This window comes from Panicum hallii, chromosome 9, assembly GCF_002211085.1.
Source record: "Panicum hallii strain FIL2 chromosome 9, PHallii_v3.1, whole genome shotgun sequence".
In the NCBI taxonomy this organism is placed as follows: Eukaryota; Viridiplantae; Streptophyta; class Magnoliopsida; order Poales; family Poaceae; genus Panicum; species Panicum hallii.
Genome location: NC_038050.1, coordinates 17,568,805 through 17,583,567, shown reverse-complemented (window position 1 = coordinate 17,583,567; position 14,763 = coordinate 17,568,805). Strand labels below are relative to the sequence as shown.

Here is a 14,763-nt window from a genome sequence, read left to right as displayed (position 1 = left end):
GGCGGCCCCAATCTGTCGCGCCACCGTGCTGCCGTCTCCCAGGCCCTCCGCCCACGGGTCCACCGCGCCATCGCCTACAGGCCCCTGTCCGCCCCACCGCTGCCGCCCAGGACCTCCGCCCGGGTCTGCCGCGCCACCGCCGCCCAGGACCTCCGCCGCGCCATCCCCCTCCGCCTGGGTCCGCCCACCGCCGCTGCCTAGGACCACCGCCTTGGGTTCGCCGCGCCGCCGCTGCCCAGGACCTCCTCCGCGCCACCGAAGCCCAAAATCTCCACCTCGGGTCCGTCGCGCCGCCACCTAAGACCTCCGCGTCGGGTCCGCCGCGCTACCGCCACCCCAACCCGCCGCCCCCAGTGCGTCGCGCCGCCTTCGCCCAGGCGGCCAGACCCTCCACCTGCACTGTGCGTGCGAGCTCGTCCCGACTCTTGCAGCATATTCCCTTGTTTGGGACGGTGAGCTCTGCAACCAAGCACCCTAAAATTTAGGACGGAGCGAATCCATCCTATTCGGCTCCTAAACTACACACACCCTTAAGGTTTAAGCTACTTTAATGATAAAATCTAAATATGGGTTGTGAAAGAAAGTTGTAGGATCATTCTATAGATTTCTAAAGGTTATATGTTTATTTTTATTTCTATTTTATATTATAATATACAAAAAGAGAAGCATTACTGCTCTTATTGAACGAATGCGTGTTAAGCTGTTTTAGCCTTTCTTACTTGTTTTAGGGTTCTGGGCGTAGGGACGATTTACTTACTCCTCATATATGTTTGTTTGAGTTAAGGTAATCTAAAGAAAGACTTTATTATTGAAACAAGTGGTTACCGCCTTCGAATGGAGGCAAATAATTGTAGTGGGGGTTTGCTACTGTTTTAGACTTGCTATTTACTTCACCTTCATTTTAATTTGGAACTATAACTGATCTTACCCTGGTGGATTTATTTAAGTTTAAGCAATTTATTTAATTTATTTAAGTTTAAGCAATTTATTTAATTTGGAACTATAGCTGATTTGAACCTGATGTCATCTAGGACGATGCTATAAGAGTTTCATGTGAATTGAAGATGGAGGATGTGGTCACATAACGTGGAAATGAATGGCCTGCACCTAACGTGGATATGGTGTCATAATGCAAATTTAGAAATTATCAAAATTTGTTGCTAGTTCATTCTACTTTTGAAAGATTAAAAAAACTAAAAATACCATCTGGTGTCTACTCTGAGATTTTTTTAATATTATATTATACTAAATTTGGCTCATTACTTCTTTTATAATTATTAATTTTTTTTTGAAATTAACATGGAGATAAGTGCTCCAAAGAACTCAAAAGGTTCCAGAAATACACCAATCGAGATGACATTTGCCATATAAAACTTTTTTCAAACGAAAACCTCTATTTACAATATGACTACTTATACATGAACTTTTTAGATCTCACGGATACTGATTTCAATTCCAAGCATCTACCAGCTTACAATTGCATGTATCCCCTACTATTATTATTTACATCCATTTCTTATATACACATATTTACACCTAAACCTACAAATGACTAACAATTAAAACTTTTTAAACAGGCTCAAAGATAATCTCCGAAACATGTCTATCGATTACATGTTGTGGGCAATGACTAGCATAGTAAGAGCTTCTCAGAACATCCCATAAGGTTTGCTTGGTCTTGCTGTTGATGGTTTTCTCATTTGATCTCAGGAGGAAAGATTGAGTAAGCTCTTGCATATTGAACTGAATTTCCTTGTCAACGCAATTCATTGTTGCTTCATTCTTCTCGGTATCCTATAAATTGTATCATTAGGTGAACATATTGACATGAAAAACTAAATAATTTTTTGTAAGCTTTTGTTTTGAACTATGGAATGCATGGTGTCTGTACAAATTATCATAGTGTTTACTTATTCTAAACCAATGGTCGCATATCAAGGAGTTGACAATTTTATATGTGACAAGGAAACAAATATTTTATACCTTTTTATAAATATATTTTATGATAATATATTGTTAGTATGCCATGAATTATTGGACACATACCAGGTTGAAAAGGAAGTATACATCGGGAAAAGACTAATAGCTACTGGAAATATAAATTCATTCATCAGTTCTTTGTTGGAAATATATGAAATGAGGATAGATTGCCTATACATGTGAGGGCTATTATTGATGAAGCTCTAACGAAAAATAAAAACTTAATTTGGCTGTAAAGCCAGTAGAGTAAGTTTTTTCTATATATGACTTGCTTTGAATTTGGGTGTAGATAGTTTTCTCATATAACCATTTTAAGTACAAGACTCTAGTCTTCAATGGAGAATTAAGGTGCTAAAAAAATAGGGTTATATGTAGTGAACAAAATCCAACCGGACCACTAGTTTGACCGGAGAAACTGTGAACCATCAGCCTAGCCGGTTCGGTTCGCACAAAAGATGATGAATTGAAGATGCTATAAGATGTCATCTAGGACCATGCTATAAGAGTTTCATGTGAATTGAAGATGGAGGATGTGGTGACATAACGTGGAAATGAATGGTCTGTACCTAATGTGGATATGGTGTCACAATGCAAATTTAGAAATTATCAAAATTTGTTGCTAGTTCATTCTACTTTTGAAAGATTAAAAAAACTAAAAATACCATCCTGGTGTCTACTCTGAGATTTTTGTAATATTATATTATACTAAATTTGGCTCATTACTTCTTTTATAATTATTAATTTTTTTTTGAAATTAACATGGAGATAAGTGCTCCAAAGAACTCGAAAGGTTCCAGAAATGCACCAATCGAGATGACATTTGCCATATAAAACTTTTTTCAAACGAAAACCTCTATTTACAATATGACTATTTATACATGAACTTTTTAGATCTCACGGATACTGATTTCAATTCCAAGCATCTACCAGCTTACAATTGCATGTATCCCCTACTATTATTATTTACATCCATTTCTTATATACACATATTTACACCTAAACCTACAAATGACTAACAATTAAAACTTTTTAAACAGGCTCAAAGATAATCTCCGAAACATGTCTATCGATTACATGTTGTGGGCAATGACTAGCATAGTAAGAGCTTCTCAGAACATCCCATAAGGTTTGCTTGGTCTTGCTGTTGATGGTTTTCTCATTTGATCTCAGGAGGAAAGATTGAGTAAGCTCTTGCATATTGAACTGAATTTCCTTGTCAACGCAATTCATTGTTGCTTCATTCTTCTCGGTATCCTATAAATTGTATCATTAGGTGAACATATTGACATGAAAAACTAAATAATTTTTTGTAAGCTTTTGTTTTGAACTATGGAATGCATGGTGTCTGTACAAATTATCATAGTGTTTACTTATTCTAAACCAATGGTCGCATATCAAGGAGTTGACAATTTTATATGTGACAAGGAAACAAATATTTTATACCTTTTTATAAATATATTTTATGATAATATATTGTTAGTATGGCATGAATTATTGGACACATACCAGGTTGAAAAAGAAGTATACATCGGGAAAAGACTAATAGCTACTGGAAATATAAATTCATTCATCAGTTCTTTGTTGGAAATATATGAAATGAGGATAGATTGCCTATACATGTGAGGGCTATTATTGATGAAGCTCTAACGAAAAATAAAAACTTAATTTGGCTGTAAAGCCAGTAGAGTAAGTTTTTTCTATATATGACTTGCTTTGAATTTGGGTGTAGATAGTTTTCTCATATAACCATTTTAAGTACAAGACTCTAGTCTTCAATGGAGAATTAAGGTGCTAAAAAAATAGGGTTATATGTAGTGAACAAAAATCCAACCGGACCACTAGTTTGACCGGAGAAACTGTGAACCGTCAGCCTAGCCGGTTCGGTTCGCACAAAAGATGATGAATTGAAGATGCTATAAGATGTCATCTAGGACCATGCTATAAGAGTTTCATGTGAATTGAAGATGGAGGATGTGGTGACATAACGTGGAAATGAATGGTCTGTACCTAATGTGGATATGGTGTCACAATGCAAATTTAGAAATTATCAAAATTTGTTGCTAGTTCATTCTACTTTTGAAAGATTAAAAAAAACTAAAAATACCATCCTGGTGTCTACTCTGAGATTTTTGTAATATTATATTATACTAAATTTGGCTCATTACTTCTTTTATAATTATTAATTTTTTTTGAAATTAACATGGAGATAAGTGCTCCAAAGAACTCAAAAGGTTCCAGAAATGCACCAATCGAGATGACATTTGCCATATAAAACTTTTTTCAAATGAAAATCTCTATTTACAATATGACTACTTATACATGAACTTTTTAGATCTCACAGATACTGATTTCAATTCCAAGCATCTACCAGCTTACAATTGCATGTATCCCCTACTATTATTATTTACATCCATTTCTTATATACATATATTTACACCTAAACCTACAAATGACTAACAATTAAAACTTTTTAAACAGGCTCAAAGATAACCTCCGAAACATGTCTATCGATTACATGTTGTGGGCAATGACTAGCATAGTAAGAGCTTCTCAGAACATCCCATAAGGTTTGCTTGGTCTTGCTGTTGATGGTTTTCTCATTTGATCTCAGGAGGAAAGATTGAGTAAGCTCTTGCATATTGAACTGAATTTCCTTGTCAACGCAATTCATTGTTGCTTCATTCTTCTCGGTATCCTATAAATTGTATCATTAGGTAAACATATTGACATGAAAAACTAAATAATTTTTTGTAAGCTTTTGTTTTGAACTATGGAATGCATGGTGTCTGTACAAATTATTATAGTGTTTACTTATTCTAAACCAATGGTCGCATATCAAGGAATTGACAATTGTTATATGTGCCAAGGAAACAAATATTTTATACCTTTTTATAAATATGTTTTATGATAATATATTGTTAGTATGCCATGAATTATTGGACACATACCAGGTTGAAAAGGAAGTATACATCGGGAAAAGACTAATAGCTACTGGAAATATAAATTCATTCATCAGTTCTTTGTTGGAAATATATGAAATGAGGATAGATTGCCTATACATGTGAGGGCTATTATTGATGAAGCTCTAACGAAAAATAAAAACTTAATTTGGCTGTAAAGCCAGTAGAGTAAGTTTTTTCTATATATGACTTGCTTTGAATTTGGGTGTAGATAGTTTTCTCATATAACCATTTTAAGTACAAGACTCTAGTCTTCAATGGAGAATTAAGGTGCTCAAAAAATAGGATTATATGTAGTGAACAAAAAACCGGACCGAACCACTAGTTTGACCGGAGAAACTGTGAACCGGCAGCCTAGCCGGTTCGGTTCGCACAAAAGATCGATATAAAGAAAAAAAAAACCTATCTAAACAGGACACTCAACGTAATATTGGGCTGTAAAATTGGCCCACTCCAGGCCCAATGCGAAAATCAACACGAAAATATGAAGAAAAGATCCTGGAAGGGGATTTGAACCCAGCACTGCAGTCCAAAACTGTCATCCACAGGTCATCTTGACAGCAACTCACAAGGGAACAAGGCCAATACACAAAGTATATGACTGTTATTGAACCCGGTTCGACCGGTTGACCCACTGGTCGGACCACCAAACCGGCAGCCTCACCGGTTCAATGTCCAGTCCGGTTTTCTGTTCTATGGTTATATGTGCAGTGGTTTGATTCATCAAATTATTTGTTTATAAGAGAAAAATATAATCATAACAATTAATTATCGTATATATATATACCTAGGTCAAAGTTGTACAAAATAAATTCACTTTGATATAGGGTTTACCTGGAATAGTAACACCTTTTGGTTAAGACTGTCACAAATAGTGCATGCGAGATGAATAAACCGATCACTGTCCTTGTTGTTTATCACAGATACAGCCTCACCAATTCGTCCAGCACAAATCTCAATACTTTGAACTAAAAGCAAATAAGTTTGCCTATCATGTATATATCGTGGTTCTGTACCACTAGATTTGTTATAATTGTTGTCTTCTTTATTTGTCTTTTGCATCATCCATTCAGTCCACTGTAGTGCAGATAAAGGTATCAGAAACATTGTTAGTAAATAACCAATGCAAGCATAAGTGAGGATTGCTTTTTACTTACTGCAAGACTCAGGAGACTGCGTATGAACCTTTGCCCTTCATGAATTGACTGTGCTTCTTGTGCCAATAAGTCAATAAGTTGCCAAAGGGCCCTCTCAAGAATAGCATCACTAGGATTGGTATTAATAATCCTGAATCCACCATTTGTGTCCGAGAAATTCTATCAATTTTATATATTACATAATAGGTGCTACAATGAAACTGGAAGTTAAATATTAAAGGAAAAACATGTACTAATCTCAAGTATAGAAACATTTTACTGAAATCTAACAATCAAACAGATCACTTAAAAACATGATTACAACATCCATATAAGTAGAAACATCTAGACTAAAAGAGTATATATCTGTGTTAAATTTATTTAACTTTTTATTGAAATTATAACTTTGAATCTTTCCTGACAGATTAAAACTTCCATGGCATGCCATTTATAATAGCCACCAAACTACAGCAAAGGCAGTCCATAAAGGTTGTGTTTGGTTCAGCTTTATGGACCTGCTTCTGCTTTCAGAAAGCAAAAGCTGAACCAAAGGGGTTCAGTTTTTCTGCAGCTGCTTTGAAAAAGCTGCTCTTCTATAGTACAAATTTGAAAGCAGATTGTACCCTACTTTTGCAGCTTTTCCGAATTTGTGAAAACTACACACCTACTATTGGTCACATATATACCTTTCAGTTCTTTTTTATATATAAGAAAAATAAAGATTTTCATATATAGGAAAATAAAAATAAAAAAGAATAAAAAAGTTAACTCCAAATATTTTTATATAAAAAAATAAAGATTTAAAGGAAAAAGAATTTGGTCATCACAAAGAAATATTGTATACTGTCAATTTGCATAAAGACAATATATAACTTTTTCACAGTCGACAACTCACAGCAATTTGAACCAAATAACTTTCAGCTTTTTCACAGCAGGCATCTTACAGCAGCTTTTTCACAGCAGACATCTGACGGCAGCTTTTTCACAGCTCACAGCTGAACCAAACACACCCAAAGGCTGAAATGTCTACCAGGTTGAAGATGAGGCATATATACCCATACCAAGGGAGCGCGAGGATTCCAAATTAAAATGGTGAGGCAGGCCCGGGGGGGGGGGGAGGGGAGGGGGTTGGCAGGGAACTAGTACACATGAATATCAAAGCTCAATGGTACAATTGTGGCTTATATCTATCCCATGTCAAGTAGACCAAAGTTTACATAGAGACCCTAATTGTAAAAATGATCATTGGTGATGTTGTTGCAATTAATGGGACTTATCGGATCTAATACTCCATTTATTTTCCATTTTTATTACTAAGTTAACATCTATGTCATTTTGTAAACAAGTCATGCCACATAGTGATTTGTAAATGGATATAATGCTCAACTAATTTAAAGTGGAGTACTCACCAAGATTGATCATTTTCTTCATAGAGACAATGCACAAAACATTCCACTCTTTTCTTGTCCGACAAAATTGTATGAATATGTGTAGAAATAGCATTGGCAAGCAATGATGTTCTAGCCCATGCGAGCCGCTCAACAGCACGGCTTGGCTCGAAAATGCATGACGCTGCTAAAAAATAAGCTCTCAAAACTTCTTGTGGTGTCACTCCAAAAGTCTCAAGGCGATTCTCGTTGCACCAGCTAAATATAGCCCCAAAATATTTCAAGTGAAATAAAAGTTAACCTTGGAAAAATGAGATTCATTATAATGAAAAATGAACTTATAGTGTTTACATTTGAAGCCCGTGACACTCAAGCTGATGCAGAACTTGGCAATTGTTGAAATCCGTCCTTGCCAACTTCAGATATACATCGTTATTCACAAGAGGCATCCTGCCAAAAGCCATCCAGACATATAGATAAAACATATCTCTTTCACCAAGGAATATGTAGCATAGTCTATGGATCAACTTTTGACTCTAAAGTGTGAAACATTACCTGTAGAGAGTCTTTCCAATCCAAACATCATCTTTACCACCATATTGATCTAGATAGGTTCTTGCTTCTACGCGAGGCAAGTTCGCATACCAAGGAAAGTCTAATGTATATTGTACCTATAGATCAGTATAAACATATTTTAGAGGCATAACAGGGCACCACCATGGGTCTTCTAGTTGACACATACATGATAGCACGGGCAAATGCTATGCACTAGCTTATGCAACATTAACTGCATTGTTTAGGGAAAAAGGTGTAACTTTGATCCTTATGTATGCCATCATCCTTTTTTGTCTTACTTGGCTTGATTTGATTATTTTTATTAACATATTTAGCTAAAATAATGTTTCTTTATTTATATATTTTCTGAGTCTAATGCATATAAAACAAAGTAATCATACATCAATATTTGTTAATTCCCAAACCAATCATTATCAATTTCCAATAGTTGTGATTTACTAATAAATCTAGTTCAAAAAGGATCAGACAGACATTCCTAATATGTTTGCAGTATAGTATCTCATTTTAGTTATTTCTAGAATTTCAAATATTCTGTATGTTGCTTTTAACATGAATGTACTACTAATACCTGAAATTGTTCTAGTATGTTGTGTGTATTACATATACAATAACAGGAAAAGATGAAGACAAGGCATGAACCTCGATGGAAGCATAAAACACTAATTAACTTTCAACTCTATTAAACTTTCAATAAGTCTACGATCATTGAATGATAGAACGAGTTAAATAACCTCGCCAGCTAGATCCTTTGCAATGATCCATTTATCATGGAGCATGCCTTGGGCTTCTCTTTGTCTAAGAAACTCATATGAGAAAATTCTAGCACGGTGCAATATATCCTCCCCTTGAAACCCTATCTGAGAGGCTCTGTTGAGGTTATACATCCCAGTGATAGCTTGGGTTGATTGCCCCACGAAACAAAAGAACTCTCCATCCTTCTCAAAATTCTTAAACACACCTACAGAGAACACATAATTAACACTTATGTCTGAGATGTAACAACTTGATGAAGTTTGTAGAGTGTTGGGAATAGAGTGAAATATTGCAACATATATAGTGCATTATTTCACTAGTTAGCTAAGCATTGGTTGGTGCATAGGAAATTTGTTATTTATTTGATGATTAGCCTATTTGGATTTGCACTAAACTAAATATATAGATCATTGAGATGTTTTAATTTAAGGGAATGATTTTCGTACTTGGGGAGACATTGTATCCATGTAGCCGTAGTAGTCGAAAAGCCATGGCCGTGTCATCCACATCTTTTAAATTAGAGTTCCTAGCCCAGCAAATCCCTTCTTCAGTCCAGTGCCTACAAAATGATGAGGAGATAAGCCTAGAAATTCAACATAAGGTGCTCACTGAAGCTCAGTGTTTCCATGATATATGCTCAAATGGAAACAAATAATACTGAAAAAAGGGATCGCAGAAGCAAAACCTGTTCACATAGTCCATGCATTGTTTAATCTCACGTTGAAAGTAACGGGAGATCCCGAGTCGCTCTAATCGATCAACCACCCAGATGTGCTCAAAAAGATCGACTGGATAAACATTGGGGGCTGAAATAGTGATGATAAACAATTTGAGATGAGACACAAAATACTATCTAATCTTGTGAGCAGTCATCTATGCTCTATCATGAACCATTTACCTCCTCCGTTGAACTTTTTGACTATTCTATCGATATATTCAAAACACTTCTTGTCACCAGTTTGCATAAGTGCATATGCAGTAGCTGAAGGAGAAAACAAGAAGGATCCATCACTTGATTGAAGATTTAGAAGCTTTGCCCAATCCAGATCAGGCATTCCTTCAAGGCTATGCAGAATTGACGTAGGAACTCTATGCATCATGTCCTTTGGGATCCTAAACACATCATCGAAAAGAATTAGAAGGAAAACTTAGAGAAATTTTCCGAGGAAATGAACAGTCACAGTGTGAAACCATATTCAATTATTCATACCTCTTCAGCTTGATTTCCCTGTTCGAATATATGCTTTGTAAAGCCGGATGATCATATGGAAAGTCAATGCCCAAGTTCCTAGCTATCTGAATGAGAGAAGGGAATGCGATTTCGAAGCCGATGGGCATTGACTCTTGCTCTTCCTCTGCTAACCTCCACATGTTCTCATGGAGAAAAGATAGCCCTAAGACAACAAATGCACATGAAGATAGTGGCATGCATTTAGCAAGAAGATCACTCTCTAATTTTACAGTACCTGTCTTGCATTTTTCAGGCTCAAGAGACCATTTCGTCAGTGCAACTACACAGGCCAGGGTGTTTATCATACGGTCATAGGCAGAGAACAAGGCCGAGTCGCCCCATGAGCCGTCAGGCAGCTGGTTGTCGACGATCCAACGCACGGTGGCCGGGAACTGTGGGGCCCCGCCATCCAGCTTCGGCACCAGTGCAACCCACGCTGTGTCATACGCCGAGATGCTGATCTCCCCGTCATTCATTGATCTTAGCATTGCCCTCACCTGATCGATGAGTGGCTGCAAGTCCGTCCCATCAGCCTGATGGAAATTGTAAGCAACAATTAAGAAATCAGTTGTATAGAAACTAGTTATCCAAATAACTATGGTCCAGCTGAAAAATGTAAAAGACCGTTCAGAAGAAAAAAGAAAGAACATCTGTGAAAAGAAGATTTACCTCAGGGATCATTTGGTAGTCATCAAGATCCTGTGGTTTCCCAGGCCATTTTATGATTTCAGTATCGTCTTCGATGTGGGTGGTTTGGAACACGGCAGGTACTGAGAATTTCAATCAGTTTCATCAGACTCAAGAAAAAAACAGTGAAAGCATTTCTGCACATTATAAGCATTCAGCATTTAGCATCAAAAGATCATGAACTTGGTCTGAGCAGTGTAGTGCAGTCCAATGCCCATTACAAAACATTGGAGCATCAGATTCAGTACTCCATTACCAATAGTTACTCCTTTTACAAAGCTTCATTCTGTAAAAGTACCATACACTGGACATGAATGCAATGATCATTATCAAAAGAAAAGGAACCCAATGATCAAAAGTTATATTGGCCTGATACAACAAACAAAACATAATTACCTTTCGTAATTCATGTTCCGTCCCTACAATTTATTTCCTCAAGTTTTCTATGAAATTCTTGTCTTAAAGTTCTAAATTATACCGATCAGATCCTCTACTATGCGAGTACATGATACTTTCTTAAAGATACCTCTGCGGTCCAATCTAATCCTTTCCTTGGAGTAGGTAGTGGCGAGCGCCTAATGTACGATATTCTTCATTGGATATCTGATGCTTGTATTCGTAACCAAATTGATCCACTAGCTATTTGGCTAAAAAGAACAGTGGGGTACAAAGAGAACAAATCCCCTATCATACATCCACACATATAGATACCTTTGTGATTGAGTGAAAGGTTCACTAGCTAAGGATTTGGGCTCAAAAAACAAACAGGACAAAATTGATAGTTACAAAAGGATCAATCGTACATCAAGAATCTTAACCTCGCAGTCAACTGTAGAACAGCGCCGTATCGATAGTGATCGACAATCCATTAACAGCGTTCAAGGATACAACGACAGCCATGAGCTGAGAATTCCTTTTTCTGCTAATATCTTATCATGTTGTCAGACCTGACTCTAGCTTATGCATGGCTCAAAGGTGGAGCTTGAGCTGAGCTGCCACAGAAAGATACATCTTGGATTATTAAACTGGCAGTTTTGACCTACCTTATGGACTTTCCTCTTTTTTTCCCCTTTTAAAGGGAACCCTTGTGGACTTACTGAAAATTTAACTCTTCACGCTATTGTGAATTTCAGTAAGATGTCTTTTATAGTAAATCAGAATACCACAAATTTAGGTTACTTTATTAACTACTAGTAGTAGCATCAGCAGCAGCAAACAGGCTAGCAATCAGATATTTTGATTTTGCAAAATACATCGTTCAGAAGCATGCATGTGGTAATTTTTTTAGGGAAGGCTATTGTGCACAGTGTCTTGCTGAAGTTAATTCATTATCAACTATTTGAATGCTTTTATGAGGATGTATATAAGTTACACATTAAGCAAAACGGTAGGTGATCATAATCACGCACGATCAAATTTTGCACTGCACAGTTTATTCGAACATGCAAGCTTGCTATTCAGTATTCAGTTCCTTGCTAATTACCAGACAGTAAACCACAGTAGTTAAGCAGGGATTAAGCAGTCTTGTTGCCGGGGATGAAAATAAATTGTTCAAAAGAAAGAGTCCAAAAACTTTCGTCCAGTATCGTTCATTCCCTGTACTTTGAAAACTAGCATTATTTCAGTTCAGCTCTCTTTGCTTTCTTTTGTGTTTTAGCAAGGCCCTCTACTCTAAACTAAAGAAAGCAAAGAAAAGCAAAATAAAGCATATATATACATCTTTTGTGTTTTAGCAAAAGCAGGAGCTGGTTATGGTTAAACAGCAAAGCGACAAGCGCAGGTGCAGGTGCAGAGAGAAAGAGAGAGAGATCAGAGAGTAGGCCTCGCACAGGCGCGGCATCTCTGGGAGGGAGTCAAATATATACCTGCTTTAGCAGCAGCAGGAGCGGATACGTTGTCGGCCTGCGTTGTCGTCGTCCGTGACTGCGCCCTCCACCGGGCGACGCGCGTGCCGCGGGGCCCCGCCGCTCCAGCTTTGCCCCGGATGCGGCATGGACCTGATTGAGTTGCTGCAACGTAAGTAAAAGCAAAAGGAGCGGTGCCTCCGTGCGTGAGAGATTGTTGTTGTTCATTAGAGAGAGAGAGAGAGAGACTGAGAGAGAGGGAGAGTCTCATCAAAAAGCTAGCTAGCGGACAGATTGAAAAGTAAGAGAAAACTCGGTTCCCACTTCCCACCCTGCACTACAGGAGATTGAGCAGGAGGGCCTGTTTGGCTATTTGCCGACCATAGACAAACCACACCCAAATGTTGGTAAGCCAATGTTTGCGCAAGGATAAAACTGAAGTGTAGCGAAACAACGACGGAGGTTGCTTGGATCATCGCATCCATGCCAACGGCGGTCCATTGCTAAAGTTAGGATCCCCGGCCCTTATTAGCCGTGGCGACAAGGACGCTACACGCGTGTAGGAACGACGATAGATGGCGTGGAAGCGGAAGCTCTCACCTTTCACGAGAAAGAGGGAACACGGTGGCGACCCGGCGGATACCGGCGGCAGGAGGAAGAGGAGCTTCATGCCGCCGCCGCTCTTCCCTCGCAATGCCGGCCGCTAGCACACGCACCCACCGCCGCACACGCTGGCACGACTAATAGCCCGCGGTGGCCGGCGTGTATTGTATCGGGAGCGCTAGCTAGCCCCCGGCCCGGTCCTCCGGCGCGCGGCCGCCCGGAGAGATCAGGATAAGGACGACGTACGACGCGACAGGGAGGCTAAGGGCGAAGCAGGGAAGGCGTGATGGGGAGCCAGGCAGGCGGACAGGAGGTTACAGGCCACCGCTATTAATAGGCGGAGGGAGCAAGTATGGCAACAAGTGATCATTGGGAGGAGGCGTATATATAGCGGCCCGGGGCGCCGGGGGGTGAACAGGTGAGGAAGAGATAGAGGAGAGACGAGCACTGCGGGGCCGGGGCGCTCGCTCACGTATGAGAGGGAGAGCCGGGGTGGGGTTGGACGGAGAAGGGAATGATTCTCGTGCGGGGACGCCCCGGCTAGTGGACAAGCACCCGAGCGAGGGGATGCACGACGCGGCCCTGCGATGCCCCGCCCCGCGATCCGCCCGCTGTCCACGACCGATGGATGCACGCAAACAAACATACATATACATGTACATGTATATTATATATTATACATGCAAACATGCAGCAGCAGCAGGAGGAGGATCCGACCGAACTGGGCTAAGGCTTTTCCCTTTTGTTTTAGGGGAAGATGCTCGGCGAGCAGTACGTGCGTACATCCACACGCGCACAGCAGCTTAGCTAGCGGAATCGACCGGCGATTAATAATTGGAGAAAGAAAGGAACAGTGGCGCGAGCTAGCTTTCGACGCAAAAGCGGCAAGTGCGGCCGAGCGCAAAGCAAGCACCGTACCCACACGCGTTGCTGCTGCTGAATTCTGCTGCGGCAGGCACCACCTCCCTCCCCCTTAGCTAGCTAGCTAGCTTTAATCCGCAGCAGAAGGTACGGGTCGGCGGCATGGAGATGATTGGACGGACGAGTCGCCAAAGCGAAAAGGCCCCAGGACCGGCTGCGGCGGAGGATAAAGCGAGCGGGCGAGCTCTCCGATCCCCTCCTGGTGGTCTCCGATGGATCCTCCTCCGCGAGGTGTCGATCGATCGTAGCCTACAAGCGCGGCGTTACCAAACCACGGATCGGTGCACCGGTGCGGCGGGTGATTGTATCGCGGTCACGTGGCGCGTGCGGCCAGAGAGGTAACATGATCTTTATATATTTTTAACTTAAAATTATATAAACTTAAAATTATATAAGATTAATGCTCGGTTCTAAAAGAACTCCAACTTTAAATTATCTAAGTTAAATTTTAAAATCCTTTACCACCTCTGCGTGTGACCCGGCCCGTACGTATCTCATGCATGAATACCATCACGTGGCCGCCGGTTTGATCAAGGGAAGCAGCTCCTTCTTAACAGGTGGATCTGATGTCTGTCGGGCTCCCCTATCAGCCACCTGGCCCTCGGGTGAGGGACTGTGTCCCTGGCAGGTGGGCCTGATGGGTATCGGCCCCCTATCAGGCACACGAGTCCCTCCGCAGTGCAA

At 39.8% G+C, this 14,763-nt stretch overlaps 1 protein-coding gene across 6 annotated transcripts; it reads right to left on the bottom strand.

Moving 5' to 3' along the window:
- Window positions 1-4,267: 4,267 nt before the first annotated feature.
- Window positions 4,268-13,525, bottom strand: LOC112877796 (ent-copalyl diphosphate synthase 1, chloroplastic-like). 6 transcript variants are annotated; one of them, XM_025942164.1, is made up of 15 exons: window positions 13,156-13,523; window positions 12,577-12,720; window positions 10,694-10,794; window positions 10,260-10,557; window positions 10,004-10,187; window positions 9,692-9,906; window positions 9,479-9,599; window positions 9,240-9,352; window positions 8,772-8,998; window positions 8,020-8,135; window positions 7,816-7,914; window positions 7,486-7,722; window positions 6,098-6,227; window positions 5,775-6,017; window positions 4,268-4,675 (listed from the first exon to the last, which is right to left on the bottom strand). In XM_025942164.1, the coding sequence occupies exons 1-15, from the start codon at window positions 13,223-13,225 to the stop codon at window positions 4,451-4,453; spliced, it is 2,523 nt and encodes an 840-aa protein (XP_025797949.1). In that variant the 5' UTR covers window positions 13,226-13,523; the 3' UTR covers window positions 4,268-4,450. The 6 variants fall into 6 exon arrangements, with proteins under 6 accessions (XP_025797949.1, XP_025797950.1, XP_025797951.1 ...); XM_025942165.1 differs by having other exon boundaries at window positions 10,694-10,786; window positions 12,578-12,720; XM_025942166.1 differs by having other exon boundaries at window positions 12,577-12,708.
- Between the last annotated feature and the right edge of the window lie 1,238 nt (window positions 13,526-14,763).

Bases quoted from the DNA above. Each gene is read 5' to 3' on its own strand.
- LOC112877796 (XM_025942164.1), bottom strand. From the start codon at position 13,225: ATGAAGCTCCTCTTCCTCCTGCCGCCGGTATCCGCCGGGTCGCCACCG. The intron at 7,915-8,019 runs GTAATGTTTCAC...GGCTTTTGGCAG, and splicing joins ATTGGAAAGACTCTCTACAG to GATGCCTCTTGTGAATAACG. The intron at 6,018-6,097 runs GTAAGTAAAAAG...TCTGCACTACAG, and splicing joins GCAGTCTCCTGAGTCTTGCA to TGGACTGAATGGATGATGCA.